The 16,390-nt window shown below is 42.1% G+C and overlaps 1 protein-coding gene across 1 annotated transcript in view; it reads left to right on the top strand.

Annotated features, from left to right (window-relative positions):
• SORCS3 (sortilin related VPS10 domain containing receptor 3) overlaps positions 1-16,390 on the top strand; it is a 182,642-nt gene that overhangs the window by 137,035 nt on the left and 29,217 nt on the right. The window contains exons 15-18 of the mRNA XM_057379343.1: positions 8,660-8,777; positions 10,285-10,418; positions 14,533-14,646; positions 16,103-16,274. Coding sequence (XP_057235326.1) covers positions 8,660-8,777; positions 10,285-10,418; positions 14,533-14,646; positions 16,103-16,274 — 538 coding nt within the window. The remainder of the gene's footprint in view (positions 1-8,659; positions 8,778-10,284; positions 10,419-14,532; positions 14,647-16,102; positions 16,275-16,390) is intronic.

Below are 16,390 nucleotides of genomic sequence, written 5' to 3'. Positions count from 1 at the left end.
AGCCTGTGCCTTCTCTCAAAAGCTACCAAAACTGCAGCTTTTTAAAAGATTGGAAGGCAGATTTCAAAGCCTGGTTTACGCAAATTGCATGGATACCATTAGATACTAGAAAGGATATTTATGTTTTAGTTGTTGCTACTGTGGTTTTCTCTCACATTTCAGTTTTCCTTTCTTCTTCTGTTCATTGCACTATTTGTTTGTGGTGCAACTGACATTGTTATTGGCTATGGATTTTCCTGCAAGGCTCTGAGGTRTCCTTGTGAGCTCATTTCTCTGTCCTCGCTCAGGGGACTGTGCAGACTGCAGTGTACAAGCCTACATAAGGGCTCTCCTGCATAGAATCCATGAAATTAAAATGAATCTGTGAAAATAATGACTGCACGCAGAAATAAAAGTAGAATTTGGAAGTTGATCTGAGCACAAAAATTCCAAATACAATTATTAAGTAAAGAGACCGAAATGATTGAGATGATATTGGCATTTGCCATAGTGAGCTGCATTCCTGTGTCATCCGATCTAATTTCTAAAGCATCTGGAAGTAATGAATAGCTTGGACTTTGTGAGAAGATGATCAATCTGCTAATGGCATCAAGTGACTTTACAATGGACAAGAAAATGTGTGTTGTAGGAATTTCCATTTTATTCCAGCAGATGATCAGTTTATACCCTGGAGTAAGACAGTTGATTACCCATACCATTATCTTTGTTTGCAAGACTTAAAAACATTATTAACGACCACAGATTAATCAGTGTCACTTCCTCCTCCCATCTCCCTCTCTGCCAGAGGAGCAATCTGTTTTTTACCCTTTGGATCTCTGCATGAATTCACCTAAACCTTCCACGAGAGGCATAATATTGATTGTGCACTTACTTGCAGTATGAGCTGAGGTCTTTCTGTGGCACCTGAAAAGACAAATCAGGTGATGAGAACATCTACTTAGAGTAATCTTTCTCAGACAGCATYGTGTGATTTATTTGGCTTTAGGAAAAGGCTGTGTGACCCAAACTCAGTTCCCAGCAGTTGCACCATGTACTCAGGAGATTCCTGGCAGAAGCCGTAACACCTGAGGGAGGCATTGTGCTCTGTGGCACGTATTGTCTATCTTTGACTTTCTGGGGCAAAGATTGCTGTTGCTGGAGTCAAGTGCTATTTATGGACAGTAGATTGATCCAATATTACGCTAAAAAAGTCTACACTATCAATTATTTTGTGCTGGTAGGGAAATTGGGGGAGAACAAAGGACATGCCCATGGTCAGTCACTCAGCAGGCTGTCATTGTGAGAGCTTGGCAGTAATGCAGGTCTCCTGAGTCCCAAATRGGCATCCCACTGAGCAGACTTTTCCCATTCTTTTGGGGTTAGGAGATGCTGAGTCATGTCTGTAATGCTCAGACAAGGGGAATGGAGAGGTGAGCATAGGCAGGGAGGAGGACTAGGGAAAGGTGTGTTCACTCAAGACTGGAATTCACTGAAGTGAGTAAAAGAAGACCTTGCAGAAGGAGCCAGAATGAGCAGCAGACTGACAGATGATTTCCCTAGGTAAAAGGACAAATTTTGCCTGATGACAATATAATCCAGATAGTCTCATCCAGAGGCTAAAGTSCTTTGTTTCCTTTCCTGCTAAGGATAGATGGATCCTGGTCCTGTGTTGTCCTCCTGCCAGCAGCTGGGCTGGGCTGTATGAAGCACTCAGGCCTGGTGAGGGCACACAGAAAGGGSCAGGATGCTGTGCACACATGCATTCCTGAGTCTTTCACTTTTTCGTTACAGCACGTCATAATATTCTGGTGCTCTGATCCCAGATCCTCAGGTGACTGAGAAGGCCTTAGCACCTTCCCTACTCAATCTCTCCCTGATGCTGCACAGGGRAAAGGGTAGCACAGCTCACCAGTTTTTCTGGCAGCTTGTAGGCTCAGTGTTGGGTTGGCTGCAGGGTTCACTCTAACAGAGTGAACAATTTGGATTGTTGAATTGACTGCATGGTGGAAAGCAGTTCTTCAGAGCTTCCCTCTTCTGAGCCTGCTTCTCTGACATCCAGGCAAAGCGAGTCACTGTGCTTYACTTATCACGTGTGTTTGGAGCTTACTTATTCCAAGGAATGGCTTCCACATGTGTATTGGACATCTCTGGCTGAAAATCTGCTGATTCACAGGATGAAAGGTTGAAATGACTGAGTGTGCTGTGTTACCCAGCTCATGACAAAGCAGCAGCACCTTCCTCTGCTGAGAGCACAGACCCGTAAGGGAATGAAATATCAGACTGCTGATASCTGCTGGTATCTTTGCTAGAAGAGAGGGGCAGCATCTTCAGGTTTCAAAGCTGTCAGAAACTGGCTGTCTTTCATGAGTGCTTCGAAGAAGAGAAAGAACACTTCTGAAAAAATGCATTAAAACTTAATATGTTTTCCCATCCCCCTTCCTAGGTGTCTCATASGCTCTTTCATGTTGCTGGGATTTCTTTTGAAGCAATTGTCATGTAAAGTGGTTTGAGAACATTGGTAATAAATCTTTTAGAGACTAAATTTCAAAAGGTTTGGTTTGTCATTCAGTCAGTTATTTTGGTAGCACTTTCTATATGAAAAATAATAGCAAAAAAACCCTGTCTCCCCCATTGCCTTATGCAGTGTTTGTGCAGCTAAAGGAGAAATTGAGTCCAAACTGCGGGGCTGCTCTGTAATTATACGTTTTGCAGATTACTTACTAATTGCATTTGGCATTTCTTGCTAACTGAAAGATCATTCTGTACCGTGTCATTTGCAGTGGTTTTCCTCTTCTGCTTGCACTTTAAAGGAAGTGCCCATYGAGCTGATGAATAATACCAGGACTGTTTTCCAAAGCTGAGGGAAAGGATCTGCCATGATTATATTGCAGGGATTTTATCGCAAGGTTTTGGTTTTGATCTGTACTCACAGAAACTCTTTGGCTGCCCCGTCTTCTCTCTCCCTCCTGACCTGAAATCTGGCAGTGGTGCAGCTTTTCATGATGGGTTCAGTATGGATTGCTGGTGGCCAACACTTTGAATTTCTCTCTTGTGGGAAACCTTGACATAACGACATTCAGATTCAGTGGACATAAACCACATCCCTCAGATTTAATCTTCATGAGAAATTCTGTGAAATTCTTCTTTGACCCTTCTCCTTGGGAAATACAATAGAGACCAAGATTTTCTTGAACAAATTTGTCCTCATGCAGGACACCTTGCTGTCTGTTCTTGGTAGTTTCTTCTCCCTCAGAACAGTGTCAGTGGAAGGCCCTGTATCTGAGAGGGTCTATTTAGATGGTCTAAATTAAACTAATTTATACTAGCTGAAAAATCTAGATCCAAATGGATGGTGTATTCTATTTGGAAGAAAATGCATCTCTTCTTTCTAGAATCAAAAAACCAGGTCTTTTTCTTACATTTTTTTTGGTCCACAGACAGAAGTACAGCAGCCCTGAATCATCACCCATTGCCCTCAGGCTACTGTTCCTAGTTGRCAGGTCAGCCAAAAGCAACTGAATTAAAAGCTCCAAAGCGGCTCTTAGAAACCATATTTATTGTTTAGGAAAAAAATTAGACAGTGTTTTTTGTTGGCAATTGCCTGCCTTTCCAGTGTCATCTTTCATTTTTTATGATTCCTTTGTTTCCAGTCTCTTGCTCCCTGCATCTTCTCTTGCCAGGCGTGAGASAGAATAACTCTCCCTCTCCCACTCTCCCTAATTGCTGATTTGTGTCTCTTTCAATTAAGTTCTACTTTCTTGTCTCAGTCCCTTTCTATCCAATTTCCTTGTAACTAGTGACCACCTTTAACGCTAATTCCATCTAAATCCTAATTAAAAAAAAAATGGGAGATTACACAGCCCATTTGRTTTTCTCCAAAGTCATCATTTATTTTTAATTCATGGAGAAATAGCTCATCTGTCACTACCTATTCACAAAATCTGGCCCCACCAGCACAACTTGCAACTATTCCATTGCTTCTCATGTGGTTTTGGCTCAGATAGCTCAGCCTGCACATAGGAGTTTGTCTTACTTTACTGCWGCTTCCTTACAGAGAGATGGATGCAGATCCCAATTTCATAACAGGTCCTTTTCTTTGTGTGAAATTGTCAGCATTTTCTTGTATTGACTCAAAAGCTATAAATRTCAACAAGTGATGGAGGTGCATCTATCTACCAACACATCCTGTAAGTGTTCATTGAGCCAACAACTCCARCATTGGCTCACCACTTTCCCAGGAAATGTGGGATCAAGATAGTCTGGCTTGTGGGGGCAAAAATCCTCCAAATCAGTTGTGAATGTGAAAGAACCTTGTACAGGGACACRATCAGTTCTCAGCTAGAGGTAATAAGTTTGGCTGAATCTTGACTATTTCTTCCAGGCCTCTCCAGGGACTAGGAAAAGAAAAARAACCAAACCRAAACCCAAAACAACACATGGCTGTTTCTCTGCCAGGAGGTGATTCTTCCAGATTGTGCTTCATAGCACTTCTTGGGTTTACCCATTAAATATCTACTTCTGGCACTTCCTGTTAGATGCACAGATGTAAATAAAGAGGGGTTTTAACTGAAATCAGATGGTGATATTACGTGCCTTTCTTGCTTTCTACATTGCCACAACAAAAGCACAGATTCAGGTCAGCAGMAGCATTCACTAATTTGGGTGATTTTACGATTGGGGAGTTTTTGCTTGCTAAGACACTTCCTCCACAAGCATTTTTCTTTTACAATAAAAGGAAATAAAAATCAAGGTTGGTTTCAGGCTTTTCTAAATGAGGCAGTCTATTTATGATGACACTGCAATTAGCTTTTCCCTCAGTATTATCAATTAAAGTATATGTTTGGCTCTCTTTCTGTAGTTCTGGCCTTACTTTTCTGTTGATCCATCTATTTGCTTGTGTAGTTCTCAAAAGATGCTGTCTACTAAGTATATTTTTTACTTTTATTTTTAGGTATTAAAAATGCTTGCAGTCTWTTCTGTGGGGCCTAATCTTATTAAAATCTGGCTTCAGAGGTCCTCAAGGTACTTTGAGAGAAGCAAAAAAACCCCARTCTTTTCATGTCTCTCACCTTGTTGACATCCAGTGAAGCAAAAATGCTTCAGAAAGGAGGGGTTTTTTGATGCCTTGTGTAGTGAAGATTACCTTATCAGCCTTTTCCTTCCTTGGCATCTTCAGTTTAGCTGGACACACCTGAGGTGTTGCACAGGAGCTGGGATGACAGGTGAAGGGAAAAGTCTTATCTATACTCAGAGCCAAGTAAAGGCAGCTTCGGTGCTTGCTTGCCCCATGTGATGTCCTTCCAGTTACTTCAGASATGATAGGGCTTGATTTAGGTATGAGAATTTACATTTTCCTGCCTGGGCAGCTCATCTGAACCTGCCAGCAGGGATGGATCCAGATGGATTCAGCTGATGCCTTTCCTGTGAACAATACAGAAGCTATTAGYTGAGAAGATCTGTTTCTCATACCATGAGCAGGGTCAGGGGTTGAATCTGTGCACCTGAGGCAGGTGAGTTGTTATCTTGTGGCCTTCAATTGATTCTGTTGACCTGGCAGGAATGAGCACTATTSCATTACATAAAAAGCACAGCTATCAACAACACAAGGAATGACCAGGCAAAAGCAATGCAATTTGAGAAGAGAGCACTGTATAAATGTAAAAARCCTTTTAAAGAGCTCCTGTGCAAGGTTATCCAGGCAGTATATACCACATTTGTACSTTACTGTGTATTAAAAAAAATTAATGAAAGAGATAATTACAGCAGCATTACCAATGATCATTTCTAAAATGACTCCATCATGAAACTATAAGCATTTGAGAATTGATTTCCATGTTTCTAATAGTTTTCAGCAAATTAATGACATTCAGCCCTGGCATAAAAGCCTTGCCTTGTTTCTCCAAAGAAGGGCTTTGGGGAGCATTTTCTGTTTTCTTAGCAATGATTTCACTGTGAGCTATGCACATAACCAGTTGAGAAGGTGCTGTCCTATTAGCTAAGATTTTATGTGTAGTTTTAACTGCTTATTCAGAAGGATAGAACAAAATCTAAAGCCAGTAAATTACCATTCTATGTCTTAGGTTGGAGAACCTTTGTTAAATTGAGCTTAGTCAGAGAACTGACTCTATCCAAATACCATCTGGGCTCTTGTGTTTATTGCTTCTCAAGGACTTCCAGATCAGACTGCTTATATTGGAAAATCAAAATAYACCTTCTTTGTTGGCTTCTCAAAGCTGGACCTTGAAAACCCAGCTCTCTTGTTTTCTACCCTTGCAACAAGCAATTAAGTGCTTTCAGTTAGACCATGGTAGACAAAATTATTGAGGCAAAATTTGTAGTGCTTTATTTCCTTTTTCCCTGTATTATCTTGATAGTTGAGCCGTGTTTATTTAAAAAAATCCACCCCCCCTTATTTAGTGACCAAGGTAAATGAGAAATGAAGGCACATGGGAATTGGATTAGTTGAATGAGATGGTGTCTTCAAAGCCATGTGAGGGCTCACCAGTTGAGTAGGGAAAAATAAGGTCCCAMAAATCTCCTTTCATCTCTTTCCTCAGGACTTGTTTTGTTTCTTTGCACTGGATATGGAAACAAATATGTGCGAACAGGAGCACTTAGTGCCARGCACTTATTGATAGCTGGACACTATCAGTTTAAAATGTTGCAGMTCTTTGCTGTCTGCCCAATCCCCTATTGGACCTGGGTACCTCAAAAGAGATGTGGWGGGAGAGGTCATGTACGTGCACCTTGGCCACTATGGAAAAATATCCAGTGATGTTGTTCACAAAGCTGATGAAAGCCGAGTTCAGCTGCAATACCTGGCTTTGTTCAGTCAGGGTTTGTGCCCTGTGATTGATTGATTGTTTAGCTCATTTTTTATTTGACAGTGAAGATTTCCATYGCTTTCCAAGGAAAGCTGTTGGATAGACCCTTGGAACCCTTTGGATCACATAGGACTCTTCTCCATTCCTTGTATTTGCTTATAGAAACTGATAGAAGTTTCAAATGCACAGCAAAGTCATCTTGAGCTGCAGTGTGACCTTCATGGCCCTGGTCAATAAAGCCATGCTTTCAGTGCCATTTGGTATTGGTGAGCAATGCTCAMAGGGTGCAGGTGGTGTTGGATTCTCTGCAGCTCTTATCTCTGAAACCTCTTCCACAGTGATTGATCAGCCTTAAGGAGTTTTATGAGCAAGGGGAGGGTGAGGTGGCGAAGTTACTGCTCTGGGAATCAGGAGACCTGGAACCATCTCTGCAGTGCAGAGGAAAACATCCCTCTCTGTTCACACTCCTCTAATTACATTTAGTGTAGTATTGTTTCCATCTAAATTATAGCAATTATACACAAAGATCTTYTTTGAAATCATTTAATTAAAGAGTATCTAATGTTCTGTGCTTTTGGAATGCTAATATATTGCCTTCCGCTTAGAAAACCTTGGKTTTTTTTCATTAATTATCATGGAAGAATTTCAATGTCAGAAGGAATTTTTTTAAGCTTGTTTTAATAGATTTAAAAATCAAGTAATTCTGGTGATTTTTGTAAAGCACAAAGGAACCTTTAGCTCCCCTAATGAGCAGTTAGCTAAGGGGCAATCTGAGGAGCAAGATTTTCCTTTTAGACGCATTGACTGCCAAACTGGATTTCTCCAACTCTTCTGGGTTTAGGCCAATGTTTGTGTTTGATCATGTTCTCTCTTCCTTTTGCTGTGTTTTCTGTGTAATAATCRCCCAGGTCAAATCCCAAACTGGTGYARATCKGCTGGACTAAATGATTTCTGCCTGCTGCATTCCTGTTGTGCAGGGACTGATGACAAGTCTTTCCCCATTTGGTCACTTCTAACCTGAGCAACTTGTTTGTGACAGCATTTGGCACAGGTTCCTCTGTGTTGGATCATTCCCTCTTGTCAGCTTATTGGAACTTCCCTGTGAGGCAGAATTTGGATGAGTTCAGGTGTCCACAGCAAACCCACAACGTCAGACTCAGATACAGCCCACCCACCTTCCTCTCCCTGATGCCCATGAGCTGAGACAGGTCTCCATGGGACAGCGTGACTGACTCCTGAGTGGACACAGGTTCATGGAGAACAGCACAACAAAGAGCAGTTTTGGGGCAGACTACAGAAGGAGTGAGGGGAGAACAAAGCCAACAACCCTGTGTGATTACAGTGTAAACCAGGATGAGCTAGAGTAAAGAATGGCAGCATGCGGTGTCTGAATTATGGTCAGTGTGGGGAAGTCTTTTGCTTCTCTTTTGATTTCACAAGGAAATTCATAAGTATTTTCTTTCTCCCTCTTTCTTTGATAGTCTAGAATAATTAAACCAAAAATTTTAATCGCAAAAGTGGCTTGGGTAAAAATGTAGATTATTGAAAGATTTGGAATAATGAATCTGCCCTCTAGATCTCACAGTGAGGATGATTAGACTTGATTTTGCTGGGTGCTAGAGTCAGGGGAAGAGCTTCCACTTCCAGGCTGTGTATGAGGTATCAGGAAAAGGCTAAATAATCCTGGGATGTTGTAAGAACAGGAAAATATTGTTCATGACTGAATACCATTTCTGGCATCAAGCTCCACAGCTGTGTATTGGTTTCTGCAGCTAAGATTCATGAGACATTATTTGTAATAGAAATATGACTCTGGCTGACTGGCTTTTTCTTTTTTTTGTCTCCCCCCCTCTCAGAGTTTTTGGGCACTTCAGTCTCCGTTCTGAGTGGCAGCTGGTGAAGGTGGATTACAAATCTCTCTTTGGCCGCAGATGTAGCAAAGATGACTACCAAACCTGGCACCTGCACAATCAGGTATCTCTGYTCTGCAGGAGGGCACTGCTGTGGGTTCCTTTTCCCCTGCTCTCYGTGGCTGGTTGGGAATGTTGTTGTTCTTTACAGCAAAGCATATGGATATTTTTGCATCCCTGGAAGAAGGTGTATGAATAAACATGRCACCAGTCATCTATGGGCAAGTTCAGATTACCTTCTATTTTTATAAAAATAGTCCTTTGCACCAGCTGGATCTTTTTGGCCACAATGCTTAGGGCAACRTAAAACCTTACCTTATGATTGAATTGTGGAAGACACTGAGCTCCTTGTAGCTCTGTTGGTGACTCATGAAAATAATTTTGTTTCTGTTTGCCTCTTTTTTTTCCCCTACTCAAAAATTAAAATAAAAACATTTATTCATCCTGCAGGTCTTGCAGGTATTTGTGAAACTCTTGAATATCTATAAAATGCTTAAATCTGAAAAGCTCTTGAATAAAAGACACCAGAGAAAACCACATTATTTTATTCTGCTCAAGGAGACATGCTTTGTTTTCATACACCCTGGCTTATTTTCATGGTAAATATGTTTAGGTCCTGAAGCAACTATAACTGAGAGGCCAATAACCTCTGCAGATTACTTATGAGTTATTGGCCACCAGTAGAATGTTCCACATCCTGCAGGGCAACATAACTKCAGCCAGAGCCATTGGCACAGTGATGTTCCTGAATGAAATCCATGAATGAGAAATGAACATTAATTTGGCAAGGATCAGATAACTGAAGTTGTAGAATTGAATAAATGAAAATAATTTAAGTGAAAGAAAAGGGAAGGCRTATGTGTAACCATGCAGCAATCTTGGGAATCACTGTTAATGGGAAGGAGAAGTATTTCAATTAAGTATTGTCTTTTTTTTTTACTTCTGTGCAGACAAAATATTTCTGCATCGTAGAAAATTCTGTTTATAGCAACTCATCTAAATATCAAATGTTTCTTTTAGATTAGCTGCTCCCAGTAGTGTTCCTGGAAACTTTTGCATTCAAAAAACAGTGAAATACACCATCAAAATAGTCTATAACAAATCCAGGTCTATCGCAGGAAAAGCAAGGCAGTTGAGTTCTGTGTTCCACACCTGGATTTTGTCCCCTGCCCTGGGATTCACACCTGGGAACTTGCTTTTGCAGTAGATTTTGTCTTACATATGGAAGAAACCCTGGTGTGTATCCACGTTGTCTTTGCAGGATAATTCACAGGAATTGATACTGATGGATGCCTTCTGAAAGTATGAAAGTGGTTGTGCTGGCTTGGGCATTCAGGCCTTTTGGGYACATTTCCATCCCAGCTCAGTGCTGAACACACTGTGCTCATCAGTCCTCCCAAGGAGACTTTGGATTTTGCAAAGCCACAAAAGAGAGCGGGACTCCAACTCCCCACCCTGCCAGTGATAAATGCTTGTTTTCATTGCCTTTTGTGTCTTTTGAAAAAGTGCTGCATTTATGACCCAGCTGCCTCTACAACTGTGTTTCTCCTCTTGTTCCTTGGCTAATGAAGGGGGAGCCGTGTGTCATGGGAGAGAGGAAGATCTATAAAAAACGCAAGCCTGGAGCCCAGTGTTCCCTAGKTCGGGACTATTCCCAAACTGTGGTGTCTGAACCGTGTGTCTGTGGCCAAGGAGACTTTGAGTGGTGAGTATGTGACCCTGGGGACCTGTCCAGGGGCTGTGTTTTTGTCCCAAAATTCTACCCAGACAGAAAACCTTGCAGAGGAGCTGGGTGTCCATCTCTGTGGCTGTGATCACACCATACAGCACAGGATGACCCCTAAACCTGCTGAGTGAGGGAGGCTTCTCCTTCATCTGCAGGAGAGATTTGTTAATCTCCATGAGAAATCCGAGCCTGGAATTTAAAAGCAAAAAAATTGCAAGTAATGATTGACATTTTTTTGTCTTTCATTCCAGAACAGTGACAGCCAAGACTTCTCTGGTCCAAAACATGTTCCATTCAGARGAAAGGGAATTTCTCTGTCCTCACTCCCAAGGTCATTGAATACCTAGGGAGCAAGCCAGCAAAACATGCTCATTTTTATCATTATTCCCTTGAATTGCTGGGAACAATTTGTTGCTTTTTAGCAATGTTCTATTGAGAAATTTCTGAAAGGGCTTCTGTGACATGACTGTACAGCCYATCCTTGTCAGATTTAACTACTTGTTTTGCATAAATATTGGTGTTTCTAACTAAATGGGACCATAATTTTCAAATTGCTTTAAGGTCACTTTGAAAGSAGTTTAAAAATAAAGCAGGAGAAAAATGAGACACTGCTTGCTATTGCTTGASAGTCAGAGATAGGAGATGGGAGAACCCATAAGTCAGGATCTCTGCACATGGAATTCCTACATGGCACCTGTGATAGGCAATATTTCTAAGATTTAAGACTGTCAGTGTCTCTGATGTTTGAGCTTAAATGATCAGAATGTCTTTAAATGGAATTYGAAATACCCTGCAAGTTGATCCACTGAGAAAACATTTTAATCTATATAATAGGTTATTGGGATCAGAGTCTGACTTGGCACTGGTGTTATTCCTGAAAACTTCACTTACCTTCTAACACTTTCTGAAGAGGTGTAGGCATGAGATTTGCACATTTATTTGTAGACTCAGTGTTCTGTTTTAGAATATGGACATACTGCAATACAGCAAAATTAAGAAAAAATATAGACCAGAGTATTTTCTTGAATATCATASTATGTTGTCATTAAGAGAGWSWSRGRKATMWMAMASAGATTTTCATCTATTCTGGATGGGGGTTTAATTTGTTCCTAATGCCAAGATTACATCTGAGACTCCATAGCTTGGCTCACGAGATCCTTCCCCTTCTTTCTCATGATGGGACCTTGTAGGACAAGCAGTCTTGCCATGCAATATCTGCCCTTGGCAYTGGCACAGCCCCTGTGGTGAATGCAGCACCAGTCTCCAGAGATGTTTATAACTGTTTGGTTTTTGGTTTTTTTTTTCCTTACACTGTTTTTTATCTGACCAGCTTTRTATTTTCACACTAAGTTTGTCTTTTCCAAGCTGTAAGTAGAAAAACTGTGGTAGCTAAATTGGCCCTAAGTGCTGTTCTGCTTTGAAAAGGGTCTGCAGCAGAATGCACCCTTTCAATCATTTTACAGGTTCCTTGCATGCATTCAGTATCATCTTTGCTTAASTTTTCCACTAAGATGAGAGACTATTGCTGTTAACCTTGTCAGTCCTGCTGAGGAAATGCAATTAGAGGACAACAAGCTGGCTTTTGTTTCAGACCCTGCAGTGGCAATAGAATTGTTAACTGGCTTCCAGTTGCAAAATTGTTATAGCTGGTGATGGAGAATCAGAAAAAACTTTATGGTGAATTTTGATGCTGCTCAGCAGGGCTTACCGGAAGAATGTGTGGGGCAGTCTGAGGAAAATACTGGCAGTGCTGGAAATGGGGCACCAAGCTTGATTATTTTTAAAAAGGATTTTCAGAGAGGAAGGGTGGACTCATCTGCTCTGATTTGTGACTTCTAAAGGATGAGACAGTGCTTAGTGAGTAGCAAGAAAGGTTATTCCAGAATATATTCTAGATTCATCTGCCTTCTTTGGGGGTTTCAGTGTCAGAAGGGGAGGTGCTGAGAAGTGCTTTTCCTCTACTGAATAAAAGGCAGACAGGACAAGTGAAAAGATGGCTCCTACTCTTTCACTTGATGCTCTTTCAAGAAAAATGGTTCCTTTCCAAGGAAAAACGTCCGCTCAGCCTTTTCCGGGTGGACTCACAGTTGTCAGTTGTTCTTAAAAACTGGTGGGTCCCTTGGGTTGAACTGAGCAGGTGCTGTGGGGTGTCAGGGACAGGGGGAGGCTCAGCAGCCAGGACTGAGTGCAGTGACCAGGAAGCCCGGGCAGACAGGCTCTCTGCCTCCCCAGGGAGGAGGTTTGGAGCAGGTTCTGGTTTCAGAGCACCTCATGGCCCTTGCTGCAATGACACGAGCCTTGGGGGTAGGACAGGTGACTGCAGGGGGTGGCACAAGTGACTGTCCCCCTCCCATTTGGTCACAGTGCCCTTGCCCCTGTCTGCCTCACTGCTGCAGTGCTSTTCCCTGCAGTTAGACATAAGGCTGGTCTAAAATTTGGGGACATAAATCATGMTTATGCCCCAGTTCGACAAATCCTYATGAGCCGGGATCAGGGGTGACTCCTGCCAACCCTTGCAGTCATTTCCAGAAGCAAATCCTGGCCTTTTTCTAACAGAGAGCATGGCAGAAGGATCTCATAGGTGTTATTAAAGTGCTCGCTGAGCTTTCTTTTCCCTCCTCCTGCTTCTTTATTTACTCTGTCAAGATAGCTTTCCTGAGAAAGACAGCACAGCAGCTGGACTTGATTATTTCCTTAACTTATGCAAACCCTGGGGCTTGTGAGAAGGAAGGTGGGCAGCATGTGAGGTTTTAATATACATTTACCAGAAGTTAATGAACAAGCACAGAACCTTGAGGGCACACAGCAATGTTGTCTTTAATTTTATTAAATATTTATGCAGCTCTTTTCTTCTTTGGGGCAAAGTACAGCTTCTCCTGAATATTTTTAATTACAAAGTCCCTGCCAGGCATTTTYGACTGTGCAGGTCGGACCCACTGAGAATGATTAAATTGAATGTTGAGAGAAAGAGCATTAGGGAATCTCCAAACCTTTTAAAATAGCTTACAGAATTTTTACCCTCCAAAGAAAGAACAGTAGCAGCCTGGGTCAYTGGGGACATAGCACAATTTTGTCTCACCAGAGCTCTTCCTAGAGACTTTCTGTTGGCAGTTCAGACTCTGAACAGTGGAAGGATAAAACTCAGTGTGTCCTAAAGGGCACAGAAAGCTTTCAAGTCAGTGGCTTCTGTAGTGTCTGTATTTTCACAGGGGTCTAGCATGTTGGCATTTGTTAACTTGCTGCAGGCAAAAACCCAGAATCTCTTTTTATTTRCCTTATGAATCCAGCCTGTCAATAYAGGCTACACATAGAAACCTGATCCAGAGCCTATTAAGACTTATGGAAAGTTTTGCATTAATCCTATTGCTTCATCATTGTATTGGCACACAAAGGCAGCTGTAAAAAGAAGTTTTGGATGTTGCATACACTTCCACTCTTAGGTGGTCCAAGGAAGCATCAATACCCTGGATTGCCTTCCCTGTGTGACACAATACCATGTAATCCTTAGACTATGAGGTTGGCTGTATTTTATTTTAGTGCTGGAAGCTGGTTTTTTTCTCTTGAGCCAGTCACAGCTCAGTCAGGGAGCAGGGAGCCCATTAACATRTGTAAATACACAAACTGTGGCTAGTTGTTCAGGAAGGGCTCCTAGTGTTTTATCTTCCTAGCCACTGTTGGCATTAGATCTTAGAATTAGTCTGGTTTGTTCTAAAAGCAAGGACTGCAAAAAGCAAACAAACCAAAAGAACCCCAAAAATGAAATTTAACTTAGAGATTAATAGGAAAAGAAACAAACAATACAATATTCTTTCTGAATCTTTGTCCATGTTTTGTTTCCAAATGAAGCATAAGCCCTCCAGTGCTCTGCACAGTTGGTTGGTAGTTTTGGTGTTGTCAGGGATCAAATGCCTTCAGTGAATAGTGTTCCTGCCTCTCAGATTAATCCAGCACTTTATCCCTGGTTGAGCCCAATCCATAATGTTGTGCCATCCCAGCAGGGAAACACCAATACACACTTGCWTTGGGGACATGGCCTAAAACTGAGCTAAATCTCAGGAGGGTACAGTGATGGACTCRTGGCTTGTCTCCACAGTGACTATGGATATGAGAGGCACAGCAACAACCAGTGCATCCCAGCCTTCTGGTTCAGCCCGTCCTCCCTGTCCAAGGACTGCAACGTTGGTCAGAACTACTGGAACAGCACTGGGTAAGTGCATCTTGCAGTCTGTCTGGTTTTGGTGACATTGCAGCCGATGAGACAACCTGGATGATTCTTTTTTTTTTCTCTTCATCCCATCAGGCTCTTTTTCAGTCTTATTCGTGAGGTGATGTTTGCAGCAGCATCTGTATGGAGCATTGCCTTGCTCCTCAGAGACGGGGAGAAGCACGTTAACATAAGTGACACGTAGCTATTGCATTGCTATCAAGTGGTGTGTGATCCCTGGAGCCTAGACTTGGAGCTCCCCTTTGCTGCAAAATTAAAACACAAATCAAATAGGTCTATCTGAGAGACAGCTGAACATTTAAAAGGACAGGTTTGAGGTATTTCATACTTGTATTTTATTGGACCTTTTACTGTCTTACAGCTCCTATTTATTTCAGCCTCTAGGAAGGCTCAGATGAGCAATTTTTAGCCCATTTTATATTTTTTTCCTCTGCCATTTTCACTTTGTACATACAATGCCTTGCATTCCAGACAAGCTTTGTGTGCTGATTTCTCTTGGTCTAACCCAGAACAGATGGCAAGTATTGGTTTATTATGGCAGCACCGCTTTGCAAATGCTCTACTATCATGCAGCAAATGCTGTGAGACTTGGATTTCCCTGGCTGGTGAAACATTGCAATGTTCCTCCTAGGACAGTGTAGGCCCTGCAGATTTTGCAGGGCTGGTTCTGGGACATGGGTCCTTCCTGCTCAATAGTTATGGCAGGAACCAGCCCTGTTGTGGCTGCAGGAAATGAGGCTGCTGGGAGCCTGGGGGCATTTGAYCTCAGAGACCCCCTTTCCGCTAAAAAAAATGCTTTAAATAAAGGTATTTAAATATTACATGAGCCCTGGCCAGTAGGACCACTTGTAGCTTTCGTGATAGGGAGCAGCAAGAAAATAGTTGGGGCTGGTATGAAATAAATAGAAAGGGTTAAACCCCCTCAACAACACTGGGCATAGCCAAGTGTCTKGCTCTTCAGCCAACCTCCTGCAAGAATAGCCAAGAAAAAAAACCATTCCTCAAATCATTTGAAAACTGAATTGGGCAAAGCCACTGGCATATATTTTCAAGTGCCCTCTGGCCTAACAGAGGCAGATAAAACCTAATAAAAGGCATAATTAAAAACCTGGGATGCAGGATGCAGTCCTGCAGGCTTTGGGGACTTGGAGGAATTCTCTGCCTTGTAGTCAGGCAGAGTAATTCACCTGCACAATGTGTCTCTCCTCAGGGACGCTGATGAGAATCTCTGGAGAAGGTTGGATTGTGACTGGCATGGCTTTCTCCCACTTAATAAAGCATTGGTKTCTTTGAGTCTTCCTTTCAGTGAGGGGATCATGCAGGTAGTCAGCCTTTGAAAAAACACACGCAATAATGTAGAGAGACAAAACAAAATCAAAATAAAGGAGCCTTTCCCCCCACTGCCTGAGCCCAATGTCCTTTTGTTACTGCTCCCCAGGTACCGAAGGATTGTGTCCAACAACTGCACAGATGGCCTGCGAGACAAGTACATGGCCAAGATGGAGAAATGCCCTGGGAAAGCTCCTCGGGGACTGCACATCCTCACCTCCGATGGGAAACTGGTCATGGAGCAGGGACACAACGCCACCTTCATCATCCTTATGGAAGAGGTCTGTTAGTGCTCACAGCAAACTTTTCTGTGTGTGGCAGGACTGGCATTCTCTTCCTTCACTTCTCAGGTTGCTGAGAGGAAAATAGTGATCAAATGGGATCATGAAATGGTGAA

This window comes from Malurus melanocephalus, unplaced genomic scaffold, assembly GCF_030028575.1.
Source record: "Malurus melanocephalus ecotype Western Australia unplaced genomic scaffold, MMel_1.1 scaffold_12, whole genome shotgun sequence".
Lineage (NCBI taxonomy): Eukaryota > Metazoa > Chordata > Aves > Passeriformes > Maluridae > Malurus > Malurus melanocephalus.
This window is presented reverse-complemented; position numbering and strand designations above follow the sequence as displayed.